At 42.7% G+C, this 22,781-nt stretch overlaps 1 protein-coding gene across 4 annotated transcripts; it reads right to left on the bottom strand.

The window, feature by feature from the left end:
- Positions 1-833: 833 nt before the first annotated feature.
- Positions 834-22,574, bottom strand: CBX1 (chromobox 1). Of its 4 annotated transcripts, XM_060081268.1 has the most exons (6): positions 22,375-22,574; positions 11,664-11,735; positions 6,316-6,492; positions 5,662-5,839; positions 4,986-5,080; positions 834-2,341 (listed from the first exon to the last, which is right to left on the bottom strand). In XM_060081268.1, the coding sequence occupies exons 3-6, from the start codon at positions 6,453-6,455 to the stop codon at positions 2,197-2,199; spliced, it is 558 nt and encodes a 185-aa protein (XP_059937251.1). In that variant the 5' UTR covers positions 6,456-6,492; positions 11,664-11,735; positions 22,375-22,574; the 3' UTR covers positions 834-2,196. The 4 variants fall into 4 exon arrangements, with proteins under 4 accessions (XP_059937251.1, XP_059937250.1, XP_059937252.1 ...); XM_060081267.1 differs by lacking the exon at positions 11,664-11,735; XM_060081269.1 differs by lacking the exon at positions 11,664-11,735 and having other exon boundaries at positions 6,316-6,489.
- Between the last annotated feature and the right edge of the window lie 207 nt (positions 22,575-22,781).

Raw genomic sequence — 22,781 nt, 5'->3', positions numbered from 1 at the left:
AGCAGTGACAGTGAGAAAGGTTCCAAAGGTTAAGGCTAAAGCTGAATAAATAGCAGCCCATCTTGGACAAGCACCAAGACTGAAGGCTAATTTCAGTGCATCTGATGGTGGAGAACAGAACCAGATATATCTGCCCACCCCAACTCTCTTAGCTAGCCACAGACTGCTCTGCTGCTGCCAACTACAAGGACACACTCAGGCCTCTGCAGAGGAAGACCTCTCCAGCTCCATTTACGTCTCCCTAAACTCCTAGGAGGCTTCTTGAAAAAAGTATATCTACACTCAGTTTATTTGGAACAAATGCTTTGCACTCGTGCGTAGAGCTCAAATGATCTCAGTGGAAATCCTGTTTCCCCTTTTATAACTGACAAGAATCTAGTCCCATTTTGGCTTATAGGCAGAAAATGATGTTAAGAAAGTGGATGACATTTTAATTCACTGATCAAACACAGGACCAATTCCTGAAAAGTTTGGAGAAGCTGACTTTAGCTACAGTCACACAAATCGATGAAATACCTGAGCCAGGATCTAAACCGAACCCAAACACCTGCACTTCCAAACGTATCATGTTTTGGAAGTCCTACCAGGTCACAGGGTGCCGAACGAACTTGGAGCAGGAAGAAGACAGAATGATGCGACACTCTTTATAATCTCTGTATCAATTATAAATGCTCAGTGTCAAAGAAAGATTCACACCAGACACTAGATTTTCAAGCCTGCAGTATTTAAGAAATAAAACCATTCAAGTGTGGAAGTTGTTCCCAAAGAGGCTCAATCTATAAAATAATAAAAGGCAAGGAGCGTTTCTGGCAAGACAAGACAAAAATCAAGGATTATAAATCTATAGTTTTATTAAGACAAAAACTGACAGTGTTGGTATGAACTTTAACATTTAAACAAAAGTTTTCACAGAAACCTAACACATGCCTAAAAAGATTTTACAACGGAGTTCTAGATGCAGGTCTAAATGATGTCAAGAACTGATGGATCTCGTGATTCAAGACAGCATTTTGGGTTTTAGTTAATTCTTAGGATTAAAAAAGTTTGTTTTGTTTTAAAGTGAACCACTGCCCCAGTATGAAAATTTAATCTCCTGAGACCAGGGCTTCAGAAATCGTTCAGCTCTTGAAGTGACTCGGTGAGCTTGTGCCGTCAGTGACCGAACCCTGCCACCAGTGGTTTCAAAGTTCAAACAGCAGAGGCTCCAAGAGCTTCCCACCCTAAGAGCACCGGCCCTTGCCTTTCCCTACTCTCCCATCTCCTACACCACCCTCGGCCCTTCCCCCAGTACTTCAGCCAGTGGCTTGGATGGAGAAGCTGATATTTATAACTTCAAAATTGGAAAAGAAAGGGTCTTCTTGTCGAGTTCAAGAATTAGCACCTCTAAGACAGAACGATTTGCCTGTGTGTACACTCCAGTAAGACTTTTCCTCAACCAGTTTCCATCCCCCACATGGCAGCTTTGGTAACTTCTTAATTGGGAAGTTAAGAAGTTACCAAAGCTTAATGCTTTTTGGGAACAGCATTAAGCTCAGGCAGGGAACACCCTGGCTTCTAAGTTTCAGGCATTCACAGCTTTTAAACAGTCTCTCACAGTCCTCACTTAGGTCGCCAATGACATCTTTTGAAAAGAAGAAATATTCTGGACACAGAACCAAATCATCATTAGTTCTTTCCTTTCTTTCACCATTTTCCCCCAACAGGCCCCAAATTTTAACAAAAATGATCCTAACTCATCTCCCTTCTTTCCCACCCCATCCCTCCCACCCCAAATAACACCAGAAATAGCCAAAAACTACATACATGCTACGCTGTAAAACTGCAGAGTGAACACTATTGGGAAGGAGGCTAGGGGCGGTGGAGATGCTCTCTGAAGATCCACAGTATCTTCTGCTTCCCCACAGCCCATTCTGCAAGGTCTGTCCTTCATAGAAGGCCCTTTGCTTTTCTCAGCAAAGTTCAGAATGGGTTGCCTTGAAACACTGACCCTCCTTCCCCTCCACTGGGATGGGTGTGCAAACTATACAGCATGGAGCGGCTTTAAAGCACTTGGGCTGCTGTAGGGCACAGAAACTATACTGGCTCTTCAAAGGACATCTTCTCAAGCCCCCTCTACGGTGTCAAGACAAGTAGAACTCCTTCTTTCCCCACCTGAAACCCACAGTCAGATGTGACAGGGGCTGGTACTCAGGAGAGTTAATTCTTGTCATCTTTTTTGTCATCATCCTCCGAGGGGTAGGAATGCCACGTCAGCCTTTCCTCATAGAAGGATATGACAACCTGTGGGCACTTGACATTGGCTTCCTTGGCAGGGACCAGGTCAGCCTCATCAGAGTTCTTCCTGCAGAACAAAGCACAAAGAGACTTTGAGACCAGGTGCTAGTGGGCTCCTAACTTGGATCACCCAAGGGCTTGGGCTTTTAAAATATTAATTCCAGGCTTCCCTGGTGGCGCTGTGGTTAAGAATCCGCCTGCCAACACAGGGGACATGGGTTCGTGCCCTGGTCCGGAAGATCCCACATGCTGCGGAGCAACTAAACCTGTGCGCCACAACTACTGAGCCTGCGAGCCACAACTACTGAGCCCGTGTGCCACAAATACCGAAGCCCACGTGCCTAGAGCCCGTGCTCTGCAACAAGAGAAGCCACCACAATGAGAAGCCCGCACACCGCAACAAAGAGTAGCCCCTGCTCACCGCAACTAGAGAAAGCCCGCACGCAGCAATGAAGACCCAACGCGGCCAAAAATAAGTTTTAAAAAAAATTTATAAAAAATAAATTAATAAAATATTAATTCCAGAAGGGCAGGCCAGGGAAGGATGATAATATGGTATAAGCATCATTTACCAGCAGCTTTTAGCCAAGTAATATCCTCGGAGATCTTCTCCCATTGAAAATGCCCTCTAGATATCTTTGTCAAAAGCTAACTCTGAACCCCTGGGAAAGGCCGCACACACACATACAAAAACATGACTCTCAGATTCTCTGAGGGAATAAGAGAGGCTACCATACTCTTCCAAAGCCATATCCCAGCTGCTAAAAGCCCACGGAGAGATCTTGGCTTGGTAATAGGATTTAATACCATGCTGGATAGGATAATAAGATTTGATACCAATTTGGCACTGACCAGAGCCAATGCAAGTGGACGCTTTCTTGCTTACTCATCATCATACTGTTTAACACTACCAAGTGCCATGCTCACACAGACAGGCCACAACTCCCAGGTGCTTTGAAATGGTGCTTCAAAACTGGGAGGTAGAAAATAAAGGGACTGTCACATAATTCTCCATATTTTTTCTGAATTTTAAAATGTTCTCAGAAATTGAAAACCACATACATATTACAAGGGGCGTAGGGGTAAGCTCTATCTTCAGGTCATCGGGAACATCCTAGACAGAAGCAATCGCATAGGGCAGGCAGCAGATAGATGTACATGATGGGATCTCTGACGAGACACTACCCCAAACTTCCAGAACTCCAGCGACAGGTACACCAAAGCCACACAGCCCCACGGAACCAGGGAAGAGTAAGCCAGTAAGGGATGATTTTGAACAACAGACAAGAGAATGGGAAGGAAAAGGAGTACAACAGTATGGGAACCTGAAGCAGGCTGCCCCTTGTTGACAATTCAACAACAGCCTTTGAAGTAAGAGTTCAGTCTTTTCACTGCACAGAAAAATAGCTACTTTGGGAAATGAACAAGTATCTCCATTCTCCAGGAAAATCACTTTAAAGTGAACTTGGTTTAATAATTAACATCCAATCTTATCTTAACTTGCAGAGTTACATTCAGCTATCATCTTTACAAACTAGTGAGTGAACCAAAGGAATGTAATGTCAAGCAATAAGGAGGTGCTACCATTACCCAGACTGGTCACATGCAGCCAGAGAAAGTGTATTCTAGTTGGAATGAATAAGTCCTGGTATTAATTCCTTTCCCCCATATGCAGCACCTTAAAAATGGACTTTTCTCCTACAGGCTGGCAATAAATAAGCTAACAGAAGGTCCGATTCAGTAAACACCTAGGGAATGCATGGGGAAAAAACAGAGGTTTAGCCGGTTGTGCTATAGGCTTTCAGTGTTCAAGTTAGGCCTCTCCTGCCACCTTCTAAAGGAGAGGAATTAGTACGGATAGGAACTTCCGAGAAGGTTCTAGACTGACAAAAGGACAAAGCCCCTAGAATGCTGCCTTCTTTGGCACCGGCTTAGGATTATTCACTCCTAATTTATATTTTAAGGACAATGATTGAGCTCCACTTTGGGGGGGTGGCGAGAACAAGCACTTCCAACAAGCAAGAAAAAGGGAAGAAAGCCTTCCTTTTGGACAGAGAATAGAGAAATTATAGAGAATTTTGGGTTAATTACAGTTCTTAAGATTCTCAAGACAACTGCTTTCATTAAGCTGTTTCCTGGAGTACTACCACCACTGGTATTTATACGTATAATGGAAAAAAGCAGGCTTCTCTCTCTGCTTAGTACAGTAAAGGGGCCTTGCTGACCCCTGCTGGCAGATACTGCAGTTGTAGAATCTGCACAAACTGGAAAGGATCTAACAGTCAAGGACAAAGGAAGAGCTACAGAAATTCCTTCCTAACCCTGAGAAGTTAACAGAATTTCTATCCTGGGGCCGGCCCGATCTTTATTAAGGAGGTGGTGGAAGGGGAGGGCGGTCCAATCACATTTCTTTTTTTCCCCCTTTATTTACATAAGTGAAATGTGATTCCTCCCCATACCCTCTGTACTCCAGATTGTCTCCCACCTCCTAAAAAAAAATGGGCAAAGATCTGAGAATCCTAAGGGCCCCTACCTGTAACTCACGAGTCCAGGTTGGCAGTCAGGCCGAGGGTCACTATCGAAGGACTATGCCATCTTAAAGATTTCACACCTGGGCGACTGGAATTTTGAAGGTCCAGCTCTTTTCCTCGGGCATGGAACAGATGTGGAGAAGAAAGAACACCACCACACAGAGCCGCCGGCAGACTCACCATTTCATCAGGAACATGAGTTCTCCGCTGGAGTCTGTAGCTCCAATAATCCGCTCTGGTTCCAAACCCCGGGCAAAGCCTCGTGGCTTTTCTGACTGTAAAAACCAGAGAGATGGAACAATTTTAACTATATGGGACTGTTATCCGGACTGGAGCAACTCCCGTTTCTCTGACAATGTTATCAAACCCTTTTGCCAATATTTCACCAAATCTCTGGCTCTAAGTCACAAGCCTTTTAGAATCCTTCTGAGTGATTATTCCATCAAGTTTTGAAGTGCTTGAGGTTTCCCCATATGTAAAAAAGGACCCAAATCTCAAGCAAAATAAATGTTCACAACTGTTCTTCACCCTCAAAAGGTACCTTACTTTACGGTATTGAATAGATGAAAACCTGTAATGATTAGAACACTGACAGCCGTCTCCTCACAGGAATGAATCCCCTTGCACTTACTGTTCTTGAACCTCACATAAAATAAGAGTAGATCATATGGCTTCATGAGATTGAGCCCTCAAACATTTTTAAAGCATTAGCCTATCTAACATTCCAAAAGGACTGAGAGCCAGCTGCTGAGATCTAAGGAGCAGCAGAACAAAAGTGCTTAAATTATCTGGCTTTCAGCTTCTTTGACAGCGGCATGGATTCTAGGCGAGTAAACATTCTTACTTCGAGCCTTACCTCTTCTTTCTTCTTCTTTGGTTTGCTCTCCTCCCCCTTATCTTCCGAATCAGAATCGGCTTTGCGCTTGCCTCCCTCTGATTTATCTGTCTCGTGTGCTGTTTTCTGTGACTGCAGGAACTCAGCGATGAGGTCGGGGCAATCCAGGTTTTCTTCTGGCTCCCACGTGTTGTCCTCACTGAAACCAGAGGCACACGAGTCACACTTCCCACTCCAAGCTAGCACACTCACACTAAGGAGACACACAGGAGGACAAACGCTGATGTCCTTGGAACAGAGGAGTTCATGATAAAATATAACTGGATTCTGTCCAAGACCAAGAACTTGACAAAGGTGACATTTCTTGGGAGGCGGTAGGGGGCTTTGTAGTACAAATTGAAAGCTTAGAGACTTGCCTCCTTCAAAAGAAAGTTACTCTCTCTTTGCAAACTTGGATCAATGTAAAGCCACACACAAAACTGCTCATCAGAAATCAGTCTTGCATGATAGCACTTTGTACATGTAGGTCATTTTCCTAATTAAACTATAAGCCATGAAGGCCAGGCCTGAGTCACAACGTACCCGTCAGAGCACCCTGGGTCATGCACATTACCAGTCTCCGGAGAAATAGTTGGTGACCAAATGAATGGATTTTGCTGGGTCAGTGAAACTTACTCTGAGAACCCCTTCCACTTCAGGAGGTACTCCACTTTGCCCTTCACCACTCGACGGTCAAGAACTTTCTCCACCACATATTCTTCTTCCTCTTCTTCTAGCACCTCCTCCACTTTCTTCTTGTTTTGTTTTTTCCCCATAGTGCCCGCCAGCTTTCTGGTATAAAGGGTGACGCTGCTAAAATGATAAAGGAAATAAAAAGGACATTAGGGTACACTCTTCTTAGGAGAATATTTGGATAAGAAAACCAGGGACATCATAGATGATTTGAATAGTGCACGCTTGGGACTTCCCTGGTGGTCCAGTGGTAAAGAATCCGCCTTCCGATGCAGGGGACATGGGTTCGATCCCTGGTCAGGGGACTAAGATCCCACATGCCATGGGGCCACCAAGCCCATGTGCCACAACTACTGAGCTCGTGCGCCTCAATTAGAGAGCCTGCGTGCCACAAGCTACAGAGCCCACACGCCCTGGAGCCTGAGTGCCGCAACTAGAGACAAAACCCACACGCCAGAACTAGAAAGAAGTCTGTGCGCTGCAACGAAGAGCCTGCATGCCGCAACTAAGACCCAATGCAGCCAAAAATAATAAAATAAATAAGAAATAAATCTTAAAATAGTGCATTCTCCTTCAATAAATGTTATGCCTATTCATCTTCAATACCCAAGAGTTTTCTATGTTCAGCTAGAAGGTTAGTTTTCTAAAACAGCCCCAACTAATCTCACAGCAAAACTTCTTTATTCTTGCATATCCACTTAAAATTTTTATACTCATTCCTCCTAAGTTAAAAAAGCTCCCAATACCCCTTTACTTATGGTATCTAAAATATTACATTAATTTGGAAAAAAAAGCAATCCTCCTAAAAATAAGGTCTGTACATCAAACCTATATACATATAATCCTCTGATCCATACTTTCTCCTAATTCTCTGAATGTTTTTCAATTTCATCACAGTATTGGACTTGGATTTTTACTAAGGGAAATGGCTTGTCCTATTTATTAAACATCTAGTTTAATTTTCCCTTCTGTATATGCATATATAATATAAGCAATTCTTCTGCATTGTTAAACACAATCTCTTTTGAGTCCCCTTAAGGTTCTTTATGTAGTCTTTTCTGAATGCCACCATTAATTTATAATTCTCAAGTTTCTTGTGAACTTTTTATTCTACTTTTTATTTCTAAGGCTGAGAAGGATTAATAAAAATGCCAGAATGACCATGGAATTTTCTAAACGAATTTGGAAATAAGTGGGGGAAAAAAGGTGGGTATCACAGATAACAGAACCTGAATTTATTCTTTTGTAAAATATATCATCAGGCTGGGTAACCTCTAAGGGTTTTTCCAGTGCTAAAATTCCAGTCCCCTGTAAATCTATTTTCTTTAGTCCTTCATACAACTCTTGACTGTTGGTAAGCATAAAGCCTTATGACTACAAATGTTGTCAGTAGGTGGCGCCATAAGATATCTATACAACAAAATTGATCTACAAAACTGGCTGCAATCTACAAATTGATAGATACATCAGCTGCCCAGAAGGAAATACAAAGAATCAAGAGTATGGCAGATGATCAAAGACAAGAAAGTAGTTACTACCATGTTTCATGTTTGAATTTAAGGCAATGCTAATTGGGGTTTAAACTGGTTATTCCTAGCATCCTTGGGAAAAGGAGTCAGTGAAAGTAGGCTCTTCTAAATAGTTTTAAATTGGCACGTGTAGACAGAACGTATTTTAGAAAGAGTTCATCTATAGACTATATGAAATATAACAAACCTTTAATAAAAGTCGGGCTCATCAATATGAATCAGTTATAGTTATCTACAGATGCTTATTTAGGTTTATATTCTGAGATGTTCTCATGTCTGCATATATGAGCAATGCTGACTTACTGAAACAACAAACATTTGTTTGGCTACTAGAAAATTCTGCATTGCTGGAGACTGGACATTCAAGAGAGTAAGTAATGGTCCCTGTCTTCCTGAAACCTCATGTCTGGTAAGAAAAAAATATAGATACCTCTTCCACTAAAGGTATTCTGAACTTTTGCTGAGTGGCACACACACACACAGTTTTCTGAGATGCTTTCAGTGCGGCCTAAGGCAACACCCAATGCCCCTGTCCACACAGTTCAAAACACACATCTGCGCTAAGACTGTTCCTCTCCATTTACATACCAAAGACTCTGCTTTCCTTCCCTCCCCAACCCATCTTTTAGTGCCATGAGTTTTCCTTTTCTTGTTACTGAACAGACTAATGAGTGTATCGAATGTCACCTTTTGCTAATTATTGGCTAGCTTCATTGCACCTCTGATTCAGAGCCTGTTGCTTCTTCCTGGAGGGAGATACTTTCAGGTTTTCAGGATTCTGATTGCCACGACAAGTGTTATTTTATAAGGAAAGGAAAAAAAATCTAATTTTTCTTTTGGAAAACGCAGTAGTGTTTGCTCCGAAGAACAAGTGCTACTCCTTGCCTGCTTCCTTTCACTGTCAGTGGAAGGGGTGGCAAGATTCATGCATCAGTGAATGTGCAAAGAAAAATAAACTGACAATCACCTTTCAGTAACAGAGGGTACCACAACTCCCTACATTAGTTTGGACTCAGAAATTGGAAGCTACTCCCTTTCTCAACAGACAGAAAGAAAACAACGGGTTACAGACAACCCCAAACCAGTAACTGTCCCCTAAGAACCCCTCTCCCAAGTAATTGAATTTAAGAAAGGAAAGGAAAGGCAGTCTTATCACTCTGGCTTCAGAATTCAGAGATATTGAAGGCTCTGTGTTATCTACATTAATAGCTACATCTGTCTTACAAAAAGAAATAACACTGAATCCTGCCCATCTGATCCTGTTACTACAAAACAAAAAGGTAGGGACAGCTTCTAGCTCATCTCTAGCTACTGCAGGCCTCCCCTCCCTTTATCGTTAGCATGGCCTCAAGGAGAAAGAGTCATAGCATTAGAATATAATCCTTTAGGTTAGGTAAAGAAAACCCCCAAATAGGGAAATCTAGAGTGAGACCACTTGATTTTCATCTTTACTCACTTAAATTCATTGTCCTAAGAGCAACTCAAATGAGAAGTGAAGAATGTAGAAAACACACTTCCACTTCTCCCTTGAGTTTTCTTAACTGGCTCATCCCAGCATTTATCTCCAGGGATTGGATTCTCTTTATATTGGAGACTCTCAGCCAGGCTTCCCAGTGTGAGTTTTTTCCTTATTTATAGGTACTTCTCTGGGGTCCTGAATAAACCATTTGTCAAAATCAGTAGAGAAGTGGATTAAATACACAACCCACTCTTCCTACAGAATCTATTGATAGCACCTTCAGACAAGCCAAGAGCTCCCTTAAATATTATGACAGGCCAATTATTTGCATATAGTTTCCAAATCGATTAAGAGAGACCACCTCTCCCTGAATATGGCAATCTCCAAATACCAGCAGTGACAACTGGAAGGAGGGCTTTCAACTGGAATTGCTTGGCAAGGATATTCAAAGTAACTCAGATCGGCCAAGTAGCACAACGGGAAAATGCCTTTAGTCAATGCTATTTGCCACTCTCCCTAAATATCCTGGCAACCAAATTGTGGCATAAAAAGTGCCATAATCATTGAACAAAGGGTCAAGATATATACTAGAACATCACAAGATGTATGTACACAAGGGCGAACAGTTCTAAATTAACTCAGAAATCTTAGGGACTTCCCTGGTGGTCCAGTGGTTAAGACTCCGCGCTCTCTATGCAGGGGGCCTGGGTTGGATACCTGGTCGGGGAGCTAAGATCCCACATACCGCAATGAATCCCATGCGCCTCAACTACTGAGCCCACGTGCCACAACTAGAGAAGCCCTTGCACCGCAACGAAGACCCAGCGCAGCCTAAATAAATAAAAAGATTAAAAAAGAATCCTTGGACAAGTCTTCTTAAGGGGGCTTCCCTGGTGGCGCAGTGGTTAAGAATCCGCCTGCCAATGCAGGGGATATGGGTTCGAGCCCTGGTCTGGGAAGATCCCACATGCCGCGGACCAGCTAAGCCTGTGCGCCACAACTACTGAAGCCCGCGTGCCTAGAGCCCGTGCTCCGCAACAAGAGAAGCCACTGCAATGAGAAGCCTGCGCACCGCAACAAAGAGTAGCCCCACTCACTGCAACTCGAGGAAGCCTGCACACAGCAACAAAGACCCAACGCAGCCAAAAAAAAAAAAAGTCTTCTTAAGGCTCATCACGATGTTTCAGACAAAAAAACCTTAACCTAGTTAAGCTGCTACAATTTTTACCTAAATATTTACCGGGTCTGCCACATTATAAGATGCCTAGAAAAATAATACGTTACATTTGTATTGCACTTTACAGTTTACAAAGTGCTACCATGTTATCTCATTTGATCTTTGAAACAATCCTATAAAATAAGCCATTCAGATGTTATTGACACCTCAGAGATAACACAATAAATTTACATGGAATAAATCTTCTAAGGTCACACAATTAACAAAAAATACAGCACTTCAGTAGGGACATCTCCTAGCAGGGCTGGGCTAATGGCCCTGTTGCACACACAAAACTAGAAGCTAGCTACACACTTACAGGGGAAATTTCCCTCCAGCCTGTACGAGGAAAGGACTGAAAGGTCTGCCTTTAGTCCTCTCTACAATTTGTCATCAGTAAATAAAGAAGTGCGGATGATGATTTTCTTTCAAAAAAGACCTTGGAATATGTATAGGTGTTTAAAAACCAATGATTTTTCATTGGTTACTGGAATATGGAAGGTATACATTGTTAATTAAATCAGCAGGCAGTGACAAAGCTTTGGTTTTTAGGGCCCCAGCAGTCTTCTCAGTCTTTTATTTTTTTATTTTTATTTTTATTTTTTTTGTGGTACGCGGGCCTCTCACTGTTGAGGCTTCTCGCGTTGCGGAGCACAGGCTCCGGACGCGCAGGCTCAGCGGCCATGGCTCACGGGCCCAGCCACTCCGCGGCATGTGGGATCTTCCCAGACCGGGGCACGAACCCGTGTCCCCTGCATCGGCAGGCGGACTCTCAACCACTGCACCACCAGGGAAGCCCAACTTCTCAGTCTTTTAAATTGACAAGGGCTAGATGGTGCAGAAGTTTTGAATTTTTGTAGCCTAGCAAGTAGGCTACAGAGAACTACTGAGAAAATGCCAATTTTAAGAACCCCCAATTCTTCTACAGTGTCCCAATAAATCCAGGAATAGTGTAAATCTGAAGCAAGAGTCATGAACTCATAGTTCTTTTAAGAGAAAAAAAGAGCACAGTGCAATTCTCCTGGATACCCCCTCCACTCCTACAGTTAGGAGCTAGAAAATGGAAAGGAGGAACAATGCTACTTGCAGGCAGAGGCGGTGAAGTATCAGACGCAGGATTAGGCATTCTGGTTTTGAATACAGGTATACCTCCAGACCCCTGCAATAAAACGAGACTCACAAATTTTCTGGTTTCCCAGTGCATATAAAATTTTACACTATATTGTAGTCTACTAAGCAGTAATAGCATTATGTCTAAAAAACCAATATACATACCTTAAAGAATACTGTGAAAAATGCTAACCAACATCTGAACTTTCAGCAAGTCAACCTTTTTGCTAATGAAGGAAGGGTCTTGCCCTGATGTTGATGGCTGCAGAATGATTAGGGTGGTGCATTCTGAAAGATGGGGTGTCTGTGACAGTTTACTAAAATAAGACAACAATGAAGTTCTCCACACCGACTGACTCTCCCTTTCACGAACTGATTTCTCTGTAGCATTCATGCTGTTTGATAACCTTTTACCCACAGAACTTCTTTCAAAATTGGAGTCAGTCCTCTCAAACCCTGCTGCTGCTTTATCAAATGAGTTTGTATAATATTCTAAATCCTTTGCTGTCATTTCAACAGCCTTCACAGCATCTCCACCAAGAGTAGATTCTGTCTCAAGAAACCACTTTTTTGGCTCAACCATAAGAAGCAACTCACCTGTTGAAGTTTTATTATGAGATTGCAGCAATTCAGTCACTCTTCAGACTGCACTTTTAATTCTAGTTCTCTTGCTATTTCCACCACTTGTCTATTTCCTTCACTGAAGTCTTGAACCCCTCAAAGTCATCCATGAGGGCTGGGAATTAACTTCTTCCAAACTCCTGTTAGTGTTGATATTTTGACCTCTTCTGATGAATCACAAATGTTCTTAATGGCATCTAGAATGGTGAATCCTTTCCAGAAGGTTTTCAATTTACTTTGCCCAGATCCATCAGAGGAATCACTATCTATGGCAGCTACAGCCTTACAAAATGTATTTCTTAAATAATGAGACTTGAAAGTCAAAATGACTCCTTGATCCACGGGCTGCAGAATGATGCTGTGTTTGCAGGCATGAAAACAACATTAACCTTGTACATCTCCATCAGAGCTCTTGGTGACCAAATGTTGTCAATGAGCAGTAATATTTTGAAAGGAATCTTTTTTTCTAAGCAGTAGGTCTCAACAGTGGGCATAAAATAATATAACTTTATTGTGTGCAGCGGCCCTTTTCACACCAAGTATTCGTTTTTCCATGTGAAGTAAGTTAAGATTTAAAATGATAAAGTTATTGTCAAGGAGATGCATTGGGCAATAGAAAAAGCTGAAGAGAGTTTTTGTCGGAAACTGGAAAACAGAACAGTCTGGAAAAAAAGGACCACACGTTGCTAAGACCAAAAAAGGAGCTTGGAGACCATGCTGTAAACTATGTTGTCAACAGATGTGCTGTCATCCAGGCTTTGTTGTTCCATTTACAGAACACAGTCAGAGTAGATTTAGTAGATTTTAAGGGCCCTAAGATTTCTGGAATGGTAAATGAGTAGTGGCTTCAACTTAAAGTCACCAGCTGCATTAGCCCCTAACAAGAGAGTCAGCCTGTCCCTTGAAGCCAGGCATTGACTTCTCCTCTCTAGCTATGACAAAGTCCTAGATGGCATCTTCTTCCAATAGAAAGCTGTTTCGTCTACACTAAAAATCTGTCGTTTACTGTAGCCAACTTCATTAATTATTTTAGCTAGATCTTCTGGATAACTTGCTGTAGCTTCTACGTCAGCACTTGCTGCTTCACTTTGCACTTTTATGTTATGGAGATGGCTTCCCTCCTTGAATCTTATGAACCAACCTCTGCTGGCTTCAAACTTTTCTGCAGCTACCTTATCTCTTTAGGCTTTCATAGAACTGAAGAGAGTTAGGGCCTTCTCTGGATTAGACTTTGCCTTAAGGGAACGTTATGACCGGTTTAATCTTCTATCCAGGCCATTAAAACTTTCTACATATGAGCAAGAAGGCTGTTTTGTTTTCTTATCATTTATGTGTTCACCAGAGTAACACTTTTAATTTCCTTTAAAAACTTTTCCTTTGCATTCATAACTTAGCTAAGCAGCACCTACCTTTTGGCCTATCTCGGTTTTCAACATGCCTTCCTCATTAAACTTAATCGTTTCTAGATTCTGATTAAAGTGAGAGACACAACTTTTCCTTTCACTTGAACACTTAGAGGCCATTGCAGTGTTATTAAATGGCCTAATTTCAATATTCGTTATATCTCAAGGAATAGGGAGGCCTGAGGAAAGGGAGAGAAACTGGGGAACAGCTGGCAGATTAAGTTTCGCCATCTTACATGGGCATGGTTTGTGGCACCCAAAAACAATTACAATAGTAATATCAAAGATCACTGATCACAGGTCACTATAACAAATATAATAGTAATGAAAAAGTGTGAAGTATTGCAAGAATTACCAAAGCGTGATACAGAGACATAAAGTGAGCAGATGTTGTTGGAAAAATGGCACTGATAGACTTACTCAACACAGGGTTGCCACAAACCTTCAATTTGTAAAAAATGCAGTATCTTCAAATAAAGTGAAGTGTAATAAAACAAGGTATGCCTGTGGTTGGTCCTAGTGAAAGGATATGAGAAGGATCTGAGAAGACAATGTGAGCATAGCTCCTGCTTGCCACCACATACGTGAATTATAAAGGGCTACCCCAGAACTTCCATACGGATTTCTTGCCAGCTTGTAAGGTCAAATTCCAGATGTTGAGGACAAGGTAACAGCTACAGCCCTCTGAAACAAACCAGTAGGCCTTTTTAGGTAAACACTAAGGTGAAACATTTAGAATGCTGGTCTGGTGAGATGACCATCTGTACTAAGAAAGAATTCACAGGAAAGCAGACCTTGAGTAGAGAACTTTCACCTACATGAGAATAAGAATCACCTATGGAGTTTATAAATACAGATGCCCAGATCCAGTGAATCAGAGTGTAGGGTGTGTGTATGTGCATTATTTAAAAAAATATTTTGTTTTTCTAATTGTAATATAATACATGTATTCACATTCAACTAAGGAATCAAAGTTCCCTGGCTCAAAACCTGTCAAAGCTGTTCTTCTATATGTAAACTGACCCAGATGTACATATGTGAAAATAGATATTATAGTTCTATAATTTGCCTTTCAATATAATGTAATGCATCTCTGACATTGTTCCATAAAGGTCTCCATTCTTAAGCTGCATAGTATTCCATCTTGTATGGACACACCATACTCTAACCACCCACCTAATGATGAAAATTTGGGTTGTTTCCAATGTTTTATTATTGCAAACACTGTTGCTTTGACCGTGGCACCTGCATCATTAAAAGCTCCTCAGGCGATCTGATGCACTCCTTGGATATAAGCCATTGCTGTAAGAGGATTGGCAGAAACTACATTCCTCAGGTGAAATCACACACATTATTGCAGACATAAATCAATTCTCATAGTTAGCTAAAAGGTAGGTGAACATTTTACTTTCTCCATAAAAATTTAGAATAAGGCTGAACAGTAATAACTGATGTTCCTGAAAACAAAACCTCTACATCACATTCAACATCATTCACTCTAGACCTTTTTTATACTAGCAATGAAACTGGAAGAGCGCTGCCTGAAGGGTCCTCACAGTTCCTTTCACCAGAAGAAAGCTAGTATGAGCACCAGAAGCATGATATCTTTGCTGTCCTTGACCTCTCAAAACTTTATGCTTATAGGTAGTTATATATATTTACTGCATAACCCAGTTTTCTCATCTGTAAAATTGGTGTAACAACTCTCATGGAATTCCTTTGAGGTGAGCTTTTATGACCTTCTGGCATTCATTATCTATTTACATATTTGCATATATGTCCTACTTCATTAGATTATTTAGTGCTTTAGGCGTAAGGATAACTCTCTGAAATCCAGTGCATTAGGAACTCTGAGAAAATACCATTTTTGTTCTATGTATATGGCTGAAATTCATGGCTAGGTTTTTCTTTATTTTCTTTTAAAAATTTATTTTGGCTGTGTTGGGTCTTCATTGCTGCGCACAGACTTTCTCTAGTTGTGGCAAGCGGGGGCTACTCTTCCTTGCGGTGCGTGGGCTTCTCATTGCGGTGGCTTCTCTTGTGGGGCACGGGCTCTAGGCGCACAGGCTTCAGTAGTTGCAGCACGCAGGCTTAGTAGTTGCGGCATGTGGGCCCTAGAGTGCGCGGGCTCTAGAGCGCAGGCTCAGTAGTTGTGGAGCACGGGCTTAGTTGCTTCGTGGCATGTGGGATCTTCCCGGACCAGGGATCGAACCCGTGTCCCCTGCATTGGCAAGCGGATTCTTAACCACTGTGCCACCAGGGAAGTCCCCTGGCTAGGTTTTTCAAAACAGCAGAGCAGCTCCAGAACACACTCAAGAAGGACCCAGGTCTGACTGGTATGAATGACCAATAATTATATTTTTATTTATTTATTTATTTATTTATTTTATTTATTTATTTTTTTCTTTTTGCGGTATGTGGGCCTCTCACTGTTGTGGCCTCTCCCGTTGCGGAGCACAGGCTCCGGACGCGCAGGCCCAGCGGCCATGGCTCACGGGCCCAGCCGCTCCGCGGCATATGGGATCCTCCCAGACCGGGGCACGAACCCGTATCCCCTGCATCGGCAGGCGGACTCTCAACCACTGCGCCACCAGGGAGGCCCCAATAATTATAAAACAGAAACCAAGATCTCATTTCTGGAAGACTGAGATAGAAGAGCTGCCAGAAACGGAGAAATCACATTTCATATACCTAAAGTGTAGGAATTTCTTATGTTCTTCCTTTTATCTCACCCAGGCAGCAAAACAAAGTAAGAAAGCCCTTGTAGTAAATGGCAAAAGGAATCTATGTTCCTATGAAGACAGATAAGATAGGTGAGAAAAAGGAAGTAAATTCTGGATACAAACAATGGAAAATTTCAACAGAATTATCTGCAAAAGGAATTTTAAGATATCTGAAGGGGCTTCCCTGGTGGCGCAGTGGTTGAGAGTCCGCCTGCCGATGCAGGGGACACGGGTTCGTGCCCCGGTCCGGGAGGATCCCACGTGCTGCGGAGTGGCTGGGCCTGTGAGCCACGGCTGCTGGGCCTGCGTGTCCGGAGCCTGTGCTCCGCAACGGGAGAGGCCGCAACGGTGAGAGGCCCATGTGCCGAAAAGGAAAAAGATATCTGAAGAACTACATAAATACCAAAGGTCAGTTTTAATGATTCATACAGTAAAGTTCTATAACAAACTTCAGAGGTTGTGATTTCAGGCTCTGATTTTACAGATATACTTTTAAAAAAGGCCAATCACCCAATTAAATGAATGGTCTTTCTAAGAATTCATATAGCCTTTACTGAGTTCCAGACAAAACTATGACATTCTTGATTTCTCCCCACTCAAACTCCATATCCAGTGTCTTACTATATCCTGTTGATTTTATATCTTAAATATCTTTTAATTTATACATTTGTCTAGTCCCACTACTATCATCCTATTCCAAGCAACCGCCATCTCTTGCCTGAATAACTCCCAACCCAATTCATTCTCAATACTAGCCACTGATGTAAAAATGCAGACCTCTTCATACCATTATCCATGGGCATTTGAGCTGAAGACCCCTGCACCTAACCCCATCAATCACAATTACCTTGCCCTTTGCTCCATTCTTCACTTGACCAATTCCCTTAGCTAAAAAAATGTCATCATCAGAAGCTTCCCTGAAGCCCCAGACTAGGTTTAGGTTAACTCTTCCTGTGAACATGCTCCTACAGTCTTCATTCATTTAACAATTATCTATTGGGTGCCTATTATGTGTGAGACACTAGACAAATAGGGTGAACAAGACAGACAACAATCCCTGGTCTCTTAGAGTTTATATTCTAATGTGGACAAATGAGTCAGCATGAGTGGGACTGTATGCATGCATGCATGCGTGTGCAGAGTAGGGCACAGACAAGAAGCAAGAAAACATTAGTGATAAATGCTATAAAGAGAGTATCTTCAGATTAAGTAACATTTAAACAGAGACCCAAATGACAAGGAGACAACTCGGCAAAATCAGAAAAACATACCAAATTTAAAGAATAGTGGGTTCAAAGTCCTAGGGTGAGAAGAGCTTGCTATATCTGAAGAACAGAAGTGTGGCCAGGTAGAAAGAGCTATATTGAGGGAGCAGCAGACAAGGACCAGATGATAATTACCGTGCATTTCACTCCCCACTTCATTCCTTCATCTAGCTCCTTTTTCCATTCCTTGTTTTCCTTACCCATCTTTTGCCTCTAGCTTAGGTTTAACACCTAGTCAGTTAATGGCTATAAAAATTTATAACTACAGCTCTACTAGCCGTTAATACCATCTATTAAAAAACCAAATCAAATCAATAAGGATTTACTAAGAGCTTGGGTGGAATAAAGGGTGACCAAATTCATCCCAGCTAAAGCACTGAAAGCTTCTGAAAGTCCCACATAGCAAGATGTGGAACCCCCGCAGACCCAGGCAAATGGAACTGTTTGGCCAGGCTAGCAGCATATGCAGACTCACAGGAAGTACAGGCTTTTGAAAATCCCATAAGGACTAGTAATAACAAAATAACTTTTATTGAATACTTAACACTTAATGCATAGAAAGGCACTTAATTCAATGCTCACGACATCTCTATTAAGCCCATTTCACAAACGAGGAAACTAAGGCTTACCGAAGCAAAGAAAAATTCCCCAAGTCCCCCCCTCAAGGGTAAGACACAGAGCCAGGACTGTACGATTAAAAACATGCCAAAAAGGTACAAATGCAATTGAAGTTCATTTCAATAGAAGAAATGACAGGAGTATGCAGTAATTAGCAAAAGAAATGTAAGCAAGAAGAAGTAGCCACCAAAGCACTGCTGGGGCTTGGAAGAATAAATGGCTAGGGTGATTAGAAAGGTTTTGAAAAGCTGGGATTGAGGCAAGGTTCCAATAGCATTTGAAAAACTGGACTGGAGGGAGGCGATTTAGCCCAAGGAACTATTGTTAACAAAAGCAACGGAGGTAGACAATGTGTAAACCAGTTTGGGTGGGAGTACACTGAATAGGAAAGTGGCAGGTAACTGCTAAAACATTTTCTACAAAGTCTCCTCCTCCTTCCTTAAAAGAAAGGTCAAACTCCACAATGTACATCTAACACCCTTTAGATCCAACCATTCCATACTCCTACTTCTCTCACAAAACCTATTCTCCTGTCAAAACAGAAAAGTACAACCTGAACATATCCTGCACATTTCCTCCAGGCATGGATTTGCTCGTTATTAAGAAGTGTGCTCCTGTCCAAGACTAGTAGTCAAAATCCTACCCCTCCTTCAAGAGCTAGCTGAAATGCTACTTCTTCCGTGATGCTTACCCAACTTAGCTAAATATTATTTCTCTTTTTCTTGTGGTTCCCAAAGCATTTTGTTTCTATTTTTACTCAGACACTCAAAGGTAGGTCTGGACCCAGTGTAAGGTGTTGAACCCTATATGGGCAATAAGAATGGATGTCTCAGGTTCAGATAACCAGGGAACAGAAGCCCAAAGCTGTCAGCTTTCTAGGGAATGATGAGCAAATAAACTGGATCTGCAAAGAAGGAAGTATCCTTGCTGAGCATTAGCAGCTACATACCAGTCATCAAAAGGCAGGTGAAGGCATGTGTAGTATATTCAGTTTGCAGTCCTCCTAACTCATGTTTCTAAACTGCTTTTAGTTTGTTAGCTGTGGCTGTTTGTGAGGCAAATGCTTTCCAGATGGAAAACTTTACTGAGCAGAAAACAAGAACTTGTGCCACATACTGGGTGGGCAGGAGTTTCATTTTTAAAGAAATCCCTGTCCTCGAATTCCAGGATCTAGGACTAGAATACCAGTGTGTGAATAAAATTAGAATTTTATCTGAGACGTGTCCAGAAGTTTGGCTAACTCCTTTTCATGGTGCTGATAGAAATGAAACTATAGATATAGCTTGGGTTTAGAGACCATAGGGATCTGTACATATTAGTAGAACACAGTGATACCTGAAGCAAATATTTTCTTTTAAAAAGAATAAAAGTGATTAGAAAGCAAGACCAGAATAAGAGCAGAGACCAAAGGATTCACAGACAACAAAACAAAACCAGAGTACTCACACTAACTTCTCAAATACCATAGTTCTGTTAGGCCCTCAATGTGTTTGCTATTATTAAAGAAAGGCACAATTTCACAGGCAAATTAGGCTGCCCCCTTTTGGTCAGTAAATCATAAAAGCTTAAAAGGCAGGAAAGATTTAACAAGTTCTTCAAATACTTACAGGATCAGAATTTGTCCTCATTCAAACAACTTCTCCAATTAACCGTGGAAAGGCTATTCAATTTTTCAGCAGACATCGCCATTGAGAAATACTTATTAACTCTATACAAAGCACACAAATGATTTTTCAAGACACTTATATAACAGAAAATATTCAAAGTACTATATAGCTTGCTGTTGAAACCCAGAACCCCAGAACCTGGGTCCTCTCCTAGTACCTGCCTAAGGTATTTAAAACTGCCACTTGCACAATCTGCATACCTTTTCTGTATTTAATACCAGGGTGAGTATATTAAAAACACAGGCTAAGACAAGCATGCCAAGGGCAACAGTTTTACTCTGCCTAATGTCATAGAACAAAAACAGGCAAACTGATTACATAAATGCACATCAGGCCATTCTACTAACACGGGATTCTCAGAAAAGATCTCAAAGCCCTACCCATTCACTCAACAATATGAATGGTCAACTATGTGTCAGACACTTGAATGAACAAGAGGCATGGCCCCCTCTTATATAGGCCATAAACTAGCCATTAGCCTCTTATTCCAAAAACTCTTCAGCGAAATAACCTATGATGCAAAAAAGCCATCAAATCTAATGCAAAATCTGTTATACCATGAGAGTATATGAAAAAGGAAGATTTCAATGGATAAACTACTAGAAAATGACAAAAATTCATCAAGTCTCTTTAAGTGGTGTGAATTCAAAAAGAAACATTTTCCTAGTCTCTAAAATGGGCACCAGAAGATATAATGGTTGCTTCCTTTCTTTAGATGATTATAAAAATATCAGTATCCTGTAGTCAAAATGCAGAAGGATAGGGTACCCTTACTTGGTCTCCTTTAATCAAGAAGCTAGAAACACCAGGCTACACAATATTTACATTTTTAGTGAAAAACAATTTAGGTTACAGCAGCCAATTGAAGAAAATGGCACCAGAGGGAAAATTGGAAATGACTGAAGATTCTGAACTGCCTTGAAGCTTTATTAAGGTGTGGCCGATTCCAACACTGTGCACTTCAGTCGTATCACTTTCCATGTAAGTATCTGTAAGCACCTTGGAACACTGGCACTAATTTCCCAATTGTGTTCCTGCATCCATTCCAAAACCCTGGACCTTTAGAACTATTCCAAAATGGCGACCTGATTCTTAACACATTTGAGGAGGACAGTTTACCCCTGGCCATAGGTTCTAGTGTAACTGATCTTTTTGTAAATTCCACCTCAATTGAGCTCAACCAATACATGTCTGAATATAGCAACAATCCATGAAAAATCTTCATCTGAAGTTTTGGAAAAGGGGTAAAGTACTGCTCCCATTCGCATTCAAATTTTCCAGCAAGGACAAGCTGGCTAAAACACTGAAGAGCCCAAGGGAAAAAAAACCTCACAATCTCATGAACTTTTCCACTTTCTCTCTCAACCTCCCACACCGTCTCATCATCTCTAAGTTAACTTCATTCCTGAAATATGAACTCATCTACACATTTCTACAATTTCACCGCAGTGAAATTGTGACCAGCAACAATCTCAGATAGAAACTTATGGAACTAATTATGAATCAAAGCAAGAGCTGCACTTGGACTTTTTAACTCCCTAAAGGAATCAAGGAGAGAAGGTAGTAGAAAACCTGGAAAAGGGAAAAAAGTGTGTTCCATCTTTTCTTCACACATTATTTTTACTGCCGACCAACAAGGAAGCAAGGGGTGGCCAGTTTCCCCCTTTTCTTCTTCACACATCACAGAAAATGCTCTCGGGACCTCCGCCCCACTTGCCCTGACAGCTTCTCCCCGCCCTCACCCCGCCCCCCAACCCGAGCCAAGCCAGGCAAATACTATCCCTCCTTCTAGCCCCTTCCTCGATTTATTCAACAGATCTCTTCCCCCAGTAGCACAATTTGAGCCGCCCGGCCCACCCTTACAATTTCCTCGAAGTTACCGTTCCCCAGCCCTGCAAGAGGAATTCCTCTGGCAGCCCCGGCTGGACCCAGTATTCTCAGGTTACATTTCTAAACCTCGGGTCTCGCAGTCGTCAACGCTCCCTACGCTTGTCCAAGCATCCAGGCTGCCCCGTCCGTCCCCTTCCCCATTTACCCAGTGTTTTCTCTCCAGCCCAATCCCGCAGCCGCCCACCCAACCCAAGGAGCATTGTCTTGGTCCACCCAGGCCCGAAGAGCGACCCGCAAGTGCTCGGCCCACTCAGAATCGCTTCAATTTCTGGCTCAGGAGACGCCGCCCCGCCCTCTCCATCCTTCTCGCGCCAGTCGTCCTACTCACTGCGCCCGGCGGAGGGCTCGGCGCGGGAGGGGCGCGGGGTTCGGACGCGCTCCCCGCTCCCGACCGCCGCCGCGAGCGCGCGGCCCCTAATCCAGGGCTCCCGCTGCCGCCGCCGCCGCGCGCCTCCCCCCCGCGCCTCCCCCCCGCTTCCCCGCCTCTAGCGGGCTCTTCACCTCAGAGCAGCGCCCACGAGCCCGAGAGGAATCGGTGCCGCGCTACTGACGCGTCTTGTCGGGCCGGCCAGGGGAGTGGCGACCAGAAAAGCAACAAGCCGGTTGACCGCGGTTGAGCCCCTCACTGAAGCGGCGTACCGCAGGCCCCGGCCAGCGGCCCTCCCCTCAGCCGAACAAAAGAGCCTCGCACTCTGCGCTGCCCGCCGCCCGCATCACGCAGGCGCAACGTCCCGCCGCACAGCGCTATGGGACTCGGAGTCCGTCCCAGACTACAAGACCCGGAGTGCTGCGCGCATTCCACGGCGCCACGCACAGTTTGCGAGGGTTTGGAGTTTTACTTAGTTCTTCAATAGCTAGTGCCGCCGAAGCGACTGCAGTTTAGAAAGCTGCAACCTAGAAAATTAAAA

The sequence above is a fragment of the Mesoplodon densirostris genome, chromosome 18, assembly GCF_025265405.1.
Source record: "Mesoplodon densirostris isolate mMesDen1 chromosome 18, mMesDen1 primary haplotype, whole genome shotgun sequence".
Taxonomy (NCBI): Eukaryota; Metazoa; Chordata; class Mammalia; order Artiodactyla; family Ziphiidae; genus Mesoplodon; species Mesoplodon densirostris.
Note: the sequence above shows the minus strand (reverse complement) of the source record. Positions and strands in the feature narration are given on the sequence as shown.